At 41.6% G+C, this 15,782-nt stretch overlaps 1 protein-coding gene across 2 annotated transcripts in view; it reads left to right on the top strand.

The window, feature by feature from the left end:
* The first annotated feature begins 1,382 nt into the window (after nt 1-1,382).
* METTL24 (methyltransferase like 24) overlaps nt 1,383-15,782 on the top strand; it is a 115,965-nt gene continuing 101,565 nt past the window's right edge. The window contains exon 1 of one of the 2 annotated variants that reach the window (XM_047762664.1): nt 1,383-1,970. In XM_047762664.1, the coding sequence (XP_047618620.1) occupies nt 1,656-1,970 (315 nt within the window). In that variant the 5' untranslated portion in view covers nt 1,383-1,655. The remainder of the gene's footprint in view (nt 1,971-15,782) is intronic. The other variant, XM_047762660.1, reaches the window with a different exon arrangement.

The raw sequence follows: 15,782 nt of genomic DNA, 5'->3' as shown, positions 1-15,782 counted from the left end.
ATTACCTGAGTAACTTCTGTGAACCAGGTATTGTTTAGGTACTGAACAAAGAATATTTTATGCAATCTTTGGAGTCCCACCAGATGCATAGGTCTGTTTACCCATGAGAAAACTGAGGCTCAGGGAGGTTAAGTACTTTGTCCAAAGTCTCATAGCTTCTGAAAGGCAGGAGCCTGATTCAGCCAAGTCTGACACCACAGTTCAAGTCTGACACCAGAGCTCATGTTGTTTAAGTAGTCACAAGATGTGAAGTTTTCTCTGAGTTTGAGCCTATCTGCAATAGCCAGAGGGCTATATCTGAGAAAAAAAAAAGAAAGTCAATCTTAATGATACACTTAGGGGGCTGAAGACCTAGGGTGCCCAGGGAATGGACTAGATTGGGTTGAAAAGTTTTGTTATATGTAGAGAAATAGCCCAAGTGATTTGTGCAGTGACAAAGATTAAACTGAGTCTTTCTTAAGCCGGGGGGCTTTAGAAAGGAGGGCTTCTTATGGGAAATTCCTGAAATTCAAATGCGCTCGCAGGGTGGGGGTGGGGGGGACGACAGGAGTAGTGGTGGGGGTGCCGTATTTGTTCTCTGTTGTCCTTGTTGTAGGCTGTCAAGGGGAGAGGATAGATCTCACAGAGAAGCATGGAAAATGCAAGCATAGAGTCTGAAAAAAATGTGGCCACAGCTAAAGATAACAAACCTAAACCTAATCCCAAACCTCAAATGGATTGTGAGAAAGAATTCTACTAACAATTGAAAATGGAGCAGCCAACACTGGACTTCAGGCTGCGAGCTTTCAGCCTTATTAATTAAGGTCAGGGTGGTGATGGAAACACCAGCTGGGGAGCATTTTGCTGAAAGATAAATTTGTCCCTCTGTATCTCTGCAAGACAGCAGGGAGGTGTGTGTTTGGAGCTAAATTAATTTGATTTACATCATGCCATGGTAACTTCTGTTCTCTCTCTGCTGTCAGATGTCTTAGCTGGCTTTCACCCCCTCCTCCTTCACCCCCACACATTTCATAACACGAGGAGAAAGCACGGGTTGGCTTCAGGCAGAATTTAGAAATGGAATAACTTTAATTTGATTATTCTGCATCCACTGCCATTCTCTCCTCCCCCTTTCCCTTCTTTCTTGAGGGAGAGAAGTTGTAAACCTGAGCATAAGTGAGATGTATTTTCATAATGTGCTTAATGGCACAAACTGCTTGACAATCAGAACTTGTTCCTTGTAGCAAAACCTGGCAGCTCACCTATCTTCCTCCTGTTCTTCAATAACTCTAATACTAGAAAATGAAATTATGGCGCAGGATCCTGTTAGGAATGTGCTTTTTCTGGCCATGTAGCTCTCAGGCTCCGGAAGCCAGGCTGGAGGGCGCCTCCTCCAGGACCCTATAAGTGGGGTTGGGCCCGGGGTCTGGCTTAGCCGAGCCACCCGGGCATCCTTGGACCTCGCCTAGCCCGCCGCCCCTCGCCTCTGCCAGCCGCGAGCTCTCGGCCGGGCTGGATAAGGTTATGAGGCTTCCGTGGACGGAGGAAGGGAGGCGGGTCCGAGCCCGCGCCCCGGCCGAGGGGGAGTTGCCACAATTGGCAGCTCTGGCCCTGGCCACATCCCTGTTGCGGGTCGGTGAGCGCGGGCGGCCGAGCGCAGCCTGTGCTGGGCTGTCATGGCGTGGCAGAGGCCTCCGCGGAGGGGCTGCGGCTCCCTGCAGCGGTGTCTGCTCGGCGCCGCGCTGCTGCTCGGCCTGCGGCTCTGCGCGGAGCTGCGGCGTGCAAGTCTCAGGCCCCCGGCCAGCAGTGCTCCGCCAGGCCGGGCACCACGGCCCCCCCGGCCGCACCTGCCGCCGGCGCCCGGCCTGCAGCGTGGCGCCAGCTGGAGGCAGGTGACCTACGTGCGCAGCGGGCGCCGAGCGCCGCCGGGGGGCGGTGGGAGTGGGACACCGAAGCCCTGCTGTGCCCCACACGGGAGTCCCCGCCGCAAGGTCAGTGGCAAAAGATGTAGTCTTGGAGTCTTGGGCCTTAGGCCCTCATCCTCCTCCTGGTCCTCGCTGCAGAGCGCTTCTCTCCGGCCCCGCAGGCTGCCTCTTCAAAAAGGTCTTGCACTTCCTCTCTTAGCCCTGCGCTCTTTTAGGCAGCGCCACTAGTGGCATCCTTCAACGCCCAGATGCAGTGAAGTGGGACTGAGCTGAGTTCATTCAGTATTCAACCAGTATTTGCTGAGCGTCCACTGTGTGCCAGTCATGCGGGCATCCATCAGGAAAGGACCAACCACCTCTGCTCTCATGGAGCTTGCATTTTAATGGAGGGAGGGCATGAGAGATGGGCAAGGCAAGGAAAAGGAAAGAGTTGTGTTTTTGTTTTTATTTTGTGCTTCTCCTAGTTTTCCTTGAGGCCTGCACAAAGCTGGGTGGGTATCTGTTGTGCATTGCTTTTCCACTCTATACATTGACCCTGGTGATGAAAATCCACTCAACTGAACTGAATTCCACCGCAGACGTTGGCAGGGTGGTCGGTCAGGGGGAGGGGGAGGCGGTTGAGAAGTTGAATCCCCAGCACCACTTAATAGGAAGTGAATTGGAACCTAGAGGACTGAAGTAATACCCTGGGCTTGTCTTACAACACCGACAGTGTTGATCTTCCTACCTTATTAACTTCTTGGCTCACACTTCATTGAGTAGTTATTTTATTCAATTTTAACCTCTGATTGTTAAGCCTCTGGCCTCCTACCATTCTCTTGGAGCTCAGTGATTTACTTGATACTTGGGAGTGAAAAGATGAAGAACTACAGGTATGAATTAGCCTGTCTTTATTACTCATCAGCCTTAACCACATCCTCTGCTGGCAACTTCTTTCTGTTGCCTGGTTTTCCTCTTTTCTTTTAAACATTCCCCCCCCCCCCCTCTATCTTTCCCACCACCCCACCTGTTGGGGAGAAAGAAAACTCTTCACTGGACTCGGCTGCTTTAGCTTCTAACCTTCTTTTCACTGTCACACCCACAAATTTCTGACACCCTTTTTCTTTCCCTCATTTCCTCTTCCTCCTCAAGCTTTGCCCTCTGTCTTTCCACACCACTGCTGTCCCTGTCTAGGCCATCATTGTTATCTTCCTGGATGGATAGATAGATTGATAGATAGGTAAATAGATAGATCTATATGGATCTATATCTGTATCTAAAGCCTCATTTCCTATGAACGTCTTAATTTGCTCTCCTAGAAAAAGGCAGCTGCTTCTTTCTTTGTGCTTCTAATGCACTTTCCATGCTGCCATGTTTTGCTAAAGGATTTTTAACACACTTTTGCCAAAAACTTACCAGGCCCCCAGTGTTACTGCATCAGTGCTGGGCATAAAATGAGCTCAAAGTCTAGTGGGGGAGGCACACAGCACAGACATCCAGTAATGTGACCAATGTTGTAATTAAGGTCTTGCTTGAACTATGCCTGAGGAGTAAAGAAAAGCTAGCCTGGAGGGAACATTTGGCCTAGGACTTGATATTGCTTAGGAGTTCATATCTTTTGTCCCTCTGGGTGTCAGCAAATGTTCTATCCTTGACACCCTCAACTCTACCACTTGTCCTTTCAGCCTTTATTGTTTCTCTTTCACCTGTCCAAGAATTACTCCTAAATCTTAGTCTCCATTTCAGACAACAGAGTAGATAACTACAAATGCAAAGGTTTGAAATGCATAGACTCAGAGGGCTACTGGAGGGCAAGTTCACAGTCACTTCCTTTAGGAGGCTACTACAGTGATTCCTATGAGAGATAGTGATGGCTTAGGATGGTAGAATTGACCGTGTGAGAAGTGGTCTGATACTGGATATATTTTGAAGGAAGTTGAGGAAGGAGGAGTTTTGTCGTTGTTTATGTTTTGTGGGAGGTGAGTGGAAATCAGGAATTTGTTTTAAACATCTTGAGTTTCAGATATCTTTTGGGTATCCAGGTGGAAATATCAAATTGGCAGTTGAGTGTGGAGTTAGGGGGAATGCCCAGGCTAAAGATAGAGATGTGGGAATCATCAGTGTACAAGTGACCCTGAAAAGCCATGAGACTGCAGGAGATAATCTGCGCAGCGAGGGTGGCTAACAAAGGCAGAGATCTGAGTCTGAGCCCTGTGGCTCGGTTTTATTAAAGTTTAACTGGAAAAAAAAAAAAAGGAAATATTTGCATAGTCTCGCATGTCATAAGCATTCAGTAATGGTAGCTTTAATTTTCATCAGTCTGTCCCAAGTCTTTAGCCTCAGCCATTTCCTAAATGTTGTTGTAACCTGGTTCCATTCCTTTGGTTTATGCTTTCTTTTTTTTTTTTTTTTTTGTCTTTTTGCCATTTCTTGGGCCGCTCCCGTGGCATATGGAGGTTCCCAGGCTAAGGGTCTAATAGGAGATGTAGCCACCGGCCTACACCAGAGCCACAGCAACGTGGGATCCGAGCTGTGTCTGCAACCTACACCACAGCTCACGGCAATGCCGGATCCTTAACCCACTGGGCAAGGCCAGGGATCAAACCCACAACCTCATGGCTCCTAGTCAGATTCGTTAACCACTGAGCCACCACGGGAACTCACTATGCTGATTCTTTTACTCGATCCTTCTTTCCTATGATTCATGGCCTTTCCATCCTTGAACATTCAGCTCAAGGATCATCTTCTGGACATCTTTCTTCATCATTCCTACTTCCTTGTTGATCATTTGCCAGTTTGGGAGACAACAGAAGTGCATTCTGATTTGTGAGTTGCTTTGCACATGTTGGGACCTGTTTCGGATTGAATATTTTGTCTGTACAGTTGTTTGTGATGGAAGGGATTGCATTTTCCAAAGTGACCTGTAGTAAATGCTTACTCCCAAGACACCAATAAGTTGAGGGAAAAAAAAAAAAAGATTCTTTCTCTTTCAACCTGTTATGTATAACTCTAAAGGTCTTTGGTTAAAAATATGTAAGAATTGAGTGAAAATAGCAATTAAAAATTACTATTTTTAAAATATTGTTTTAGTTCTTAGCCTCTTAAAGAAAAAAAAATTCCCAGATTTCCTTTTCCCTAGTTATTTAGTTAGTTATTTTCTTATTTTCAGGATATACATTCTAACTTTCCCAAATTCCTAGATAGTAGGAATCTTGAATTTGTTGCATTTTCCCAATATTTACAGTTGAATTAAAATGTTCCTCAAAACTGGAAAGACCAGTTATCTAATATTTTCTCTCACTTCTGGGAACAGAGCTCAATGTCCCTTATTTCTGTGTCAAGTCTTGTTCTTCCTTAGCCTGCCATCAAGACAAGATGAAATATAAGCTGAAGGCACAGTTAAATAATTTATATAATTAAAGTTTAGATGTTATGTCTTAAACTCCTTGGATCTTAATTTTATTTAAATTTTGTTTGTTGAGAGTAAATATAAACAATGTTATTTAGTTTCTTGGTTACTTTGCCCTAGGCACCTACCAGATGGGTGAAGGAGAAAAAGTTCCATTCTATTTTGAGGATGGCTTTCTGGGTGGATGAAAACCTGCATGAAATAATTGGGTTGCCGAGTGTTTCTTGTCAATGTGCTTCCTTTGCAGGTGTTAGAGGCCCCAAAATTGAGCAATTATATTGCCACTTTAATCATAGCTTATACTTCTCTTAAAGAAAATAATCTATTATAAAAAAGAGAAGTGAAGTGTAGCCCTTCTATAATTCTTTTCCTCTTTTTTCATCCTCTTCTTTCACCAAGCCATGCAAAAAATAGCTCTAAATATAAAATCCTCTTTCACATCAGGGGTTCAAATCTTACAGCATTGTGAAATGAGGGCAGATGAGACGTGATGTGTAAATACTGCCCTATGTGATCAGGACTCCCCTGGAACCAACCCAGACATTTTTGTATATTACAGAGGCTTTAAGCATACAAATATCACTGTAATTACTTTTCATTCCTTTCCTTTGTTTTCTGTCTGTGTTTCTATCTGGTTTTTCTTCTTTAAACAGACATTTACTGTGATTACATGGGTGAAGTTCTCCTGGGGAGGGCATTAATAGAGGACTAAGATATGGTCTGCATGATTTATGCTTCTTTCTACAATCTTGGGTAGATGTTTCTTTTACAAGTTGGCAATACACTTAAAAGACAAATATACGTCTCACTTGCACAGGATATGTCTTGTTGACAAAAACATTAATCAGTAGTCAGTCTAAGAAAGAAATGGAAACTTTTATTTGTACCAAACTGAAGATTATAACCCAGGAGGAAGCTCTGAGAACTGTTCTAAGGAGGTAAAGAGGGGAGGCCAGTATATAAGTGATTTTAGAGAAGGGGTTCGTGCAATCAAGCAAACCCTTGGTGGAGGGTTACTATTATTCGGAAGGAGCAGGATGTAAGTTAGTGGTTTTAGTGCTTTTCTAAGTATAGGAAGATGTAAGAAACTGGATTCATGACTTTTCCACTGAACATATCTACCCGAAGGTCTATTCTACCAGTTTTCTCACAGGATGCCTCATTCTGGTTTTGCCCTCAGTTCCTTTCAGGGTGTATTGTAGGTCAGCAACTGTGGTGGCTCATGACTTGATTCTCATAGAACTGGATGTTGGGCAACATTCTTTTTTTTTTTTTTAGTTGAATATTTATATAAATTTTTTATTAAAGTACAGTTGATTCACAATGTTCTTCAATTTCTGTTGTACCACAAAGTGATCCAGTCACACACAGTTCCCTGTGCTGTACAGTAGGGCCCCATTGCCCACCCATTCCAAATATAACAGTTTGTATCCAAAAACCCAGAACTGCCTGCCCCCTGAGAACTACAAGTCTGCTCTCCTTGGCCATGATCTGTTTCTGTTTTATAGGTAGGATCATCTGTGCCATATTTTAGATTCCACAAATAAGTGATATTGTATAATATTTGTCTTTTTCTTTGTGGCTTACTTCACTTACTATGAGAACATCTAGTTCCATCCATGTTGCTGCAAATGGGATTAGTTTGTCTTTTTTATGGCTGAGTAGTATTCCGTTGTGCATATGTACCACATCTTCTTAATCCATTCATTTGTCTATGTACATTTAGGTTGTTTCCATGTCTTAGCTATTGTGAATAGTGCTGTGATGAACATAGGGGTGCATGTATCTTTTTCAATGAAAATTTTGTCTGGATGTATGCCCAGGAGTGGGATTGCTGGATCATATGGTAATTCTATATTTAAGTTTCCTGAGGTATCTCCATAGTGTTTTCCATAGTTGTTGTACCAATTTACATTCCCACCAATAGTATAGGAGGGTACCCTTTTCTCCACACCCTCTCCAGCATTTGTTATTTGTTGACTTGTTAATGATGGCCACTCTGACTGGTGTGAGGTGGTACCTCACTGTAGTTTTGATTTGCACTTCTCTAATAATTAGTGATGTTGAACATGTTTTGTGTACCTGTTGACCTTCCCTATGTCGTCTTTGGAGAAATGTCTATTTAGATCTGCCCATTTTTCTTTTCTTTCTTTCTTTCTTTTTTTTTTTTTTTTTTGTCTTTTCCAGGGCTGCACCTGCTGCATATGGAGGTTCCCAGGCTAGGGGTCTAATTGGAGCTGTAGCAGCCGGCCTATGCCAGAGCCACAGCAACGCCAGATCCAAGCTGCGTCTGCGGCCTACACCACAGCTCATGGCATCACAGGATCCTCAACCCACTGAGTGAGGCCAGGGATCGAATCCACAACCTCATGGTTCCTAGACGGATTTGTTAACCACTGAACCACAATGGGAATTCCCTGCCCATTTTTCAATTGGGCTGTTTTTTGTTGTTGTTGTTGAGTTGTATGGGTTGTTTGTATATTTTGGAGATTAGCCCTTGGCTGTTGCATTGTTTGCAAAGATTTTTCCCATTCTATGGGCTGTCTTTTTTATTTTTTAATGGTTTCCTTTGCTGTGCAAAAGATTTTGTATTGAATTAGGTCCCATTGGTTTGTGTCTTTTTTGTCATTATTCTAGGAGTCAGATCAAACAAGATGTTGGTGTGATTTATGCTAAAGAGCATTCTGCCTATGTTTTCCTCTAGGAGTTTTATAGTATCTCACCTTATATTTAGGTCTTTAATCCATTTTGAGTTTATTTTTGTGTATTGTGTTAGATAGTGGTTTTGTTTGTTTTTGCTTTTTGTGTTTTGCTTTTCAGGGCCGCATTCACAGCATATGGAGGTTTCCAGGCTAGGGGTCTAATCAGAGCTCCAGCTGCTGGCCTGTGCCACAACTGCAGCAACATTGGATCCTTAACCCACTGAGCAAGGCCAGGGATTGAACCTGCAACCTCATGGTTCCTAGTCAGGTTACTGCTGTGCCATGACAGGAACTCTGATAGTGTTCTAATTTCATTCTTTTACATGTACTTTCTAGTTTTCCCACTACCATCTATTGAAAAGACTATCTTCCTTCCACTGTATGTTCTTGCTTCCTTTGTTATAGATTAGTTGACCATAGGTGCTTGGGTTTATTTCTGGGCTTTCTATCCTGTTGCATCGATTTATATTTTTGTTTTTGTACCAGTACCATATTGTTTTGATAAGTGTAGCTTTGTAGTATTGTCTGAAGTCAGGAAGCCTGATTCCTCCATTTCTGTTTTTTTCTTTTTCAATATTGCTTAGGTTGTTCAAGGTCTCTTGTATTTCCATACAAATTTTAAAATATTCTGTTCTAGTTCTGTGAAGAGTGTCCTTGGTAATTTGATAGGGATTGCATTGAATCTGTAGATTGCCTTGGGTATTATGGTCATTTTGATGATACTAATTCTTCTAATCCAAGAGCATGGTATATCTTTCCATCTGTTTGTATCATCTTTAATTTCTTTCATCAGGGTCTTATAGTTTTCAAAGTAGAGGTCTTTTGTCTCTTTAGGTAGGTTTATTCCTAGGTATTTTATTCTTTTTGATGTGATGGTAAAAGGGATGGGTTCTCTGATTTCTCTTTCTGATCTTTCATTGTTAGTATATAGAAATGCAATCAATTTCTGTGTATAAATTTTTATATACTGCAACTTTGCCAAATTCATTGATGAATTCTAACAGTTTTCTTGTAGTGTCTTTATTTTGCAATCCCCTCCTTTTCAATCTTAATTTTGACCAAAGTTTGGTAGGCATTTCATGACCAATTGTCACACAGTGCTAGGAATGCTTATTCCCAGGTCAGGTGAGGATTTCATTGATAGTGTACTCAATATGCTATTTCTGGACTAGGCCCCATTAACATTAGTCCAAAGCCTCTGGACCACCTGTCTTACTAGTCTGTTATGGTCTGAAAAATTCTCCACTCTTGTTGCTTCTTATATCTAGAGTTATGCTGTTATAGTCTTTGATCTTATAGGACTGTGTATTTGGTCAGTTGTTTCAAGTTGCTTAATCATTATTTTTATTGGAGGCTCAGTCACACATTTGGTAGTGGAAGAAATAATCTTGTAAAATAGGCAAAATACAAATAATATAGCTAGTGATATTAATAAGGTCATAGTTAAGTATTTTTAGTTAAGAACTTCTATTAGGTGAGGCCCAGTATCTCCCCAGGTCATCTCACCCAGTCTGTTCTGCACCTGTCACTATCTTTTAGGGAAATGATATATTGGCATTGTACATGAAATTCACCAAAGAGTCTTCACGTACAGGCTGAGTGGTGGGTCACTGTGACCCATACTGGATTGAGGAAGGAAGGTCACTTTCTAAGGAGGGACATGGCTGGCTCCAGAAGAAGAAAACTTGATCATTATGGTGAAGCATGTATCTCTGCCATTGGGGAGGCCTGGGTATTGCACACTGGGTATGCACACTGCACATTAGAGCGGAGGGAGGGGGTCCAAATGAGCAGAGAAAATTTTTTTGTTTGAATTTTTGTCTTGCCTTAAAATATGAATTTTATTTCATCAGTCCTTGTACGGAGCCAAGCTTCCTGAAGAAAATTTTTTCTCTCTTATCAGAGATATTTTACTTGACATTTAATATGTTGGATAGAAAAGTGACTTCTGAGTCACAAAGCTGCAGAACCCAGCAATATGCTGGCTTGGTTTGTTAGTTACAGATCCTTTGGAACAATATGTCAGGGGAAAAAAAAGTGCTGTTTCCTCTTCTTCTGAAAAACCATATGGCAAGATTTGGTCTTTCTTCATCACCTCTTGTCATCCTCTTAGTTTTCTACTTCTGTAATGATCAGCAAGAAGAAAAAGGAAAAATGGCTGAGCATGCCTCTTGATATATCCAACTGTCTTATACATTCTTACTCTTTACAAAATACTTAAAGGTAGGTTTAAACTGCCTGTGAAATGTGGCCCAGCAGTAGTTTCCAGCTACATAGGTTTCTGCTGTATCCCTATACTTCTGTCCTTCAGGAGCAATATTCATCAATCCTATCACACTATCCTCAGGAGGCAAAGCATTTTCGATTTAAACAAAGTCCTGGAGGGTAATTGAATGCACTCCAGCAATATGTGGGTGTGAAATAGCAGTTGCTTAGTTTCACAAAGAAAAGCATGTTCTGATGAAAATTTTGATGTGCCTTAGATGGAGAATAGGCTTTTGCACTCCTTCTAAACCCCGCAGTTCCTCAGCATTCTGTGGGCAAAGGAAGTGCTAATGGAGGCACTGTTGTTTTCCAATTGGTGGTAGACATTTTAGTTTTTTTGTGTGCAGTTTGTCCAGTCCATTTTCTCCAAGGAATAGAAAGCCTTATCAGTGTTCTCAAATTGGATTTCCTTTTTGGTCTGTAAAGAGAACCAGAGTTGTATATTTAAACCGGAGATTGTCAAGAGTGGTAGACGTTTGATTTTTTCCATCTGTGCTCTGACACCTTGGGAATCCTTGTGCTTCTAAGGAGTTTGGCTTTTTATTCTGTGATTCAAAGAAAGTAACAGGAGACTGCTTCATTTGCCGTGAGATTCACACTAAGGCAGTATCTACCACCATGGATAAGCTTCTCTTAAAAGCAGCCCTTGAGTTCTCTTAGATACCTCACATCAATACCATTAATAGCCTGTGGAGTTTTCTATTAAAACAGGGTGGGAAATTTTGCTGTCCAAGAAGCATTTTTATCCCACTCAAATGATTGAAGCAAAATTGAATTTTATGAGCCTTCTTGTCTTGAACCATGTGTAATTCAAACTAATAGCAAGGTGGCTTATTAGCTTATGGTACAAAGAGGTAAATTTGGCCCATGAAGGATTTTGTTTGAGCCACACAATGTTTTAAGTATCTGAACATAACTATCCTCAGATGTGGCAAATGTGTCCAGTTGAGTCCAGCTCAGCACTGTCTCCCTTTATATTATCTGTCTGATCTCTGAAGGCATTTGCAGTTGCAACCCCTGAGCCAGATGTCAAAATTAGCAATCGTTTTTCCCAAAAAGTGACAAGTGAAGTTAATGCTGCTAAGCTCAGTGGTAGCCTGGCACACCAATACTAGGCATACAGAAGCTGAGTCCCTTAAGTCATCTCTGGTTAGGAGAGTTGAGTTACCTAAATCGGGGATTAGCTTTTGGGGATGTTAAGGTTAGAGGGGAGTGCACTTAGTTAATACAATGTTCTTTTGGTTATAAACAAGAAAAATGGACTCTGGCCTAGCTTAACCTAAAAAGCAAAAACAAAAACAAAAACAAAAACAAAAAAAAAAGAGAGAGAATGAAATTTATTGGGAAAACTTGGGAATTTATCATTGAATTGGAGAAAGACTTCATTGATCATCATATTGAGGAGAGAAGGAATAGGGCTACTCTGGAAATCCCAGCTTTCCAAGTTCCTTGGCCTTCTCCCTCCAGTGCTGCCATAATAAGATTCATTTCCCTTCACTCCAGGGCTTGGTCTCCAAGATATTCACCCTGCGTCAGCCAGCACTCACCACAGGCCACAGATACCCCAAGAGCCTCTCACCCTGTCTAGGGAGCCATTCTTAGAGAAAGGAGAAACTCTCTAAGTTATTCCAAGAAACTTTCTCTAGGTTATGCCAAGTCTTTGGCATTCCTAAACTATTGTGTGATTTTTGCACAGTGTTGCCCTTAGATTTTTGCTTTTCTCATATTTTATTCTTTCAACTAGTCCTGAGCACCTAAAAAAAAGCATAGGTCTTTTTTCTGTAAATAATCCCAGAGTTTAGCATCTGTGACTCTATGCATGTATGTTTTTTTATGGATTAGCTATTTCTCTATTTAGAACTATTAAAGATAACCTTACTTCTGAGTGGCACTTGGCTTTAAGTTGGTACTTTGTGCATACTGATGATTTTTTATTCAGTTGGGTATATGCAAACAAGATCTGTACCTATGCATTATTTTTCTTTTTAAGTAAAAAGTTATTTGTAAGGACTTTTGTGGAGAAGGTAAATATAAGCAGTATTCAGCCCATAATCCCCATGAGGGTTACCTGAGTTAGAGTCTTATGTTCTTTGATTTTTTTCCTTTTAATTCAGAGAGTTACTCTACAAAAAAGATCTGAAGAATCTTCAGAGCATCTGAATATTTACAACCCCCTTTCCAACTGGCTAGTTTGGGATTCCTTAATATATGGTTACTTCTATATTAGGACTCTCTGGGTTGTAATTGACCAAACCCAAGTAAAACTAGTAAAAACAGGAATTCATTGGAAGGATACTTGGGTAGAACTGAAGAAAGAGTTGCAGAAACCAAGGTTGCTCTCAGAAATTAGTTATGGACTAAAATGAGTTATAGATGTTTAGTTATCCATATAACCCATTACCAAAGATGTAAATGGTATTTATCATTCTTTTTTGGCCACACCTTTGAATTCCCTTCCTGTGTTTGAGGAATTCTCCACCTTTTAAAGAAAAAAAGCAAAAATAAATAAATAAATTTCCTTGGCCCTAAAGGGCGTTTGTGTGACCAGGGCTTCACTATTCAGATACTCCTGTATGAGGACTTGGATTGTACCTCAAAGACTTGAAGAATCAATCTTTAGCACAAGGACCACGGAGCCCCAGATTCTAGTGGAGGCAGCCATTGGCTAGGGTGGTGGTGAAGTGAGCTGTGGTATCTGTGCCCCATGGTAGGGCAGTTCAATCTACACTGGCGGTGGTGTTCCTCTTGCCCTTGAGATTCTGTAAGCTAATAAATCTTTAATCAATTCCTTTTCTACTTAACTAGCCAAAGTGTTTTCTATTGTTTACAGCTAAGAACCTTGACAGATCGATAAATTAGAGCTGGCAGTTTGGGAAGTTACAACTGTAGCTTTTTCTTCAATTTTACTTGGTCTATTTAATTCAGATTTTGGAACATGATGATTGGGGTCTGAGTGAACTATGGGCTAAGGGACCTTTCCCTGACAAGATAATAACATTTAGCTCCAGGTTCTAAATCACACAAATCTAACATCACTAGAGACACTCAGCCCTTTTTCATGGCACTGTTTGTCTGGGGTATTGGGCACGAGAGGCCAGTTTATGCTGTCTTCACAAACAACTCTCAAATCTCAAGGCTCTTTACTAAGAAAGGTTTGTTTCTAGCTTATGCTGCATATCCATCACTGGTTGGCAGGGTTGGGGTGCGACTCTGTGCTGTCTTCATCCTCTCTCTCTGGACCCATCTCGTAGAGGGGTGGGTGCTCTGGAGGGTCTTGTGAGGTACTATTAGATGCCCTGGCCAGAAGCCAGATGCAGTACTCCTGCTTGTGATCCAGTGGCCATAGGGCAGCTGGGCCCTACTCAGTGCAGGAGGCCAGAGGTCTGCAATGTGCTTGGAAGTCAGGAAATGTTTGGTGAGCAGCACTTATGGTCGCCCCAGTATGATGACCCTTCAATCATCCGTATCTAAATGGACATGGTCTAGGTCATGTTTCATGCTCGCCGTTTCAAACGTCTTGCTGAATTCGCACATTTGGCAGTACTGAATAAAGCATGGGAGGCTCTTTTCAGGGGACGTAGATCTAAAATGAAGCAGACATCTTAATTTAGCAGAACAGTGAAATAAAACAAGATGCAATTTATATCTTATAAACAGTGCTGTGGTGTGTGTTGGGGTTTGTTAAGTATAGTGATTCCCATTGACATTGTTTATGTTAGATTCTTTATGCAGAGCAGTGACGGGATGATGCAGGTCTTTTTTCTGGGGGGAAAAAACAGCAAGTTATAAAGCCATGACTGTACATGAACTGAAGGCCTCTGATGAGATGAATCAGACTCCATGTTTAAATGCAGCTTCATGGCCATCACTTACTCATTTTTAGTTAGAGCTAGCTGAAAGACTTCCAAGCGTATTTTCAGAATCTGGCCACAAATCAGAGACACATTTCATGTTGTAAAGTGTTTGCTATTGTGCACAATATAAGTATTTTTAGTTGATTTTTTGTCTACTTTGAGTGGAGCACAGCAAATCAATTAAAAATCCTGATTAGGGAGTTCCCGTCATGGCTCAGCAGTAATGAACCTGACTAGTATCCATGAGGATGCAGGTTCCATCCCTGGCTTCGCTCACTGGGTTAAGGATCCAGCATTGCCATGAGCTGTGTTGTAGGTCACAGACATGGCTCAAATCCTCTGTTGCTGTGGCTGTGGTGTATGCCGCCAGCTACAGCTCTGATTTGATTCCTAGACTGGGAACTTCCACATGTTACAGGTGTGGCCCTGAAGAGACACACACAAAAATCCTAATTAGCAAAACACATGCCCATTGAGTGCAGAGTGATTTGGTCACATGTGGAAGAAGGCCTCTTCATTCACCAGTTTTGAGGGTAGAAGCTGGAGAAGCCAAGTATCTAGTAAGGTCCTAGGAGACCTATTTATGTGGATTTGAAAATGTCATGAAAATATTATGATGCAGCCTTGCCTCTAATATGGGCTTGTAATTTTACACTTGAGGGCAGAAGTTTAAATTCTGCTCCGCTACTTCCTGAATGTGGACAAGTGGCATAACTGGTTTTAACCTGTTTCCTCCTCTGTAAAAAAAAGTAGTAGTACTTAACTCATGAAGATTAAGGGAGAGTGTGGAGGTGCAAACACCTGGCCTGTGGAAATAGTTCCATGAATGAAGATTGTCTCTGTTGAGTTTTGTATCGCTGGCTGTGATACTGGCCCCTGACCATCAAGAGGTTTGGGCACCTGTGTCTGTGTAAAGCACAATCTTCATTGGAATTTGTTTGTTTGTTTATCTTTTGGCCTTTTCTAGGCATATGGAGGTTCCCAGGCTAGGGGTCAAATCGGAGCTGCAGTTGCTGGCCTATGCCAGAGCCACAGCAATGTGGGATCCAAGCCGCATCTTCGACCTACACCATAGCTCATGGCAACGCCGGATCCCCAACCCACTGAGCAAGGCCAGGGATTGAACCTGCAACCTCATGGTTCCTAGTCAGACTCGTTAACCACTGAGCCACAACGGGAACTCCTTCATTGGAATTTTTAATGCTTCCTTTATCATTCTTGAAATTTAAAGCATACATAATATGCTTAGCTATCAGAGGTGCCAGGTATATTTTTTATATTAAATAAAAGCCAGAAGTAAATATTAAATTTTTATTAGCACTTTTATTATAAATTTAATCCTCATATCACTCATTGATTATAAGATTATTAAGGCTTACCTGTTCATTTCAGTTTGTGCATTTTTTTCTCTCAAAACCAATTACAAATATCTTTTAAAACATTGCTATTAAATAATTTTGGTTAGTGTTATGGTTGACTGTATAAAATGTGTTTCCAAGCATTTGAAATACAAATTTCACTCAAAAGAATGTTTACAAATCACCTATTAACTGCCAGTTACTGTAACTCTGCTACTGTTTTAGTTCGGGGAGGCCAGTGGAGTAATCATGAGTTAAAGAGTTAATTGCTAAACAGTTTTTCTGGTTCCATCTTCCACATTTTAGTCTAA

The sequence above is a fragment of the Phacochoerus africanus genome, chromosome 2 (assembly GCF_016906955.1).
Source record: "Phacochoerus africanus isolate WHEZ1 chromosome 2, ROS_Pafr_v1, whole genome shotgun sequence".
NCBI classification, from domain to species: domain Eukaryota; kingdom Metazoa; phylum Chordata; class Mammalia; order Artiodactyla; family Suidae; genus Phacochoerus; species Phacochoerus africanus.
The sequence above is the reverse complement of the archived record's forward strand: the minus strand, read 5'-3'. Positions and strand labels throughout refer to the sequence as shown.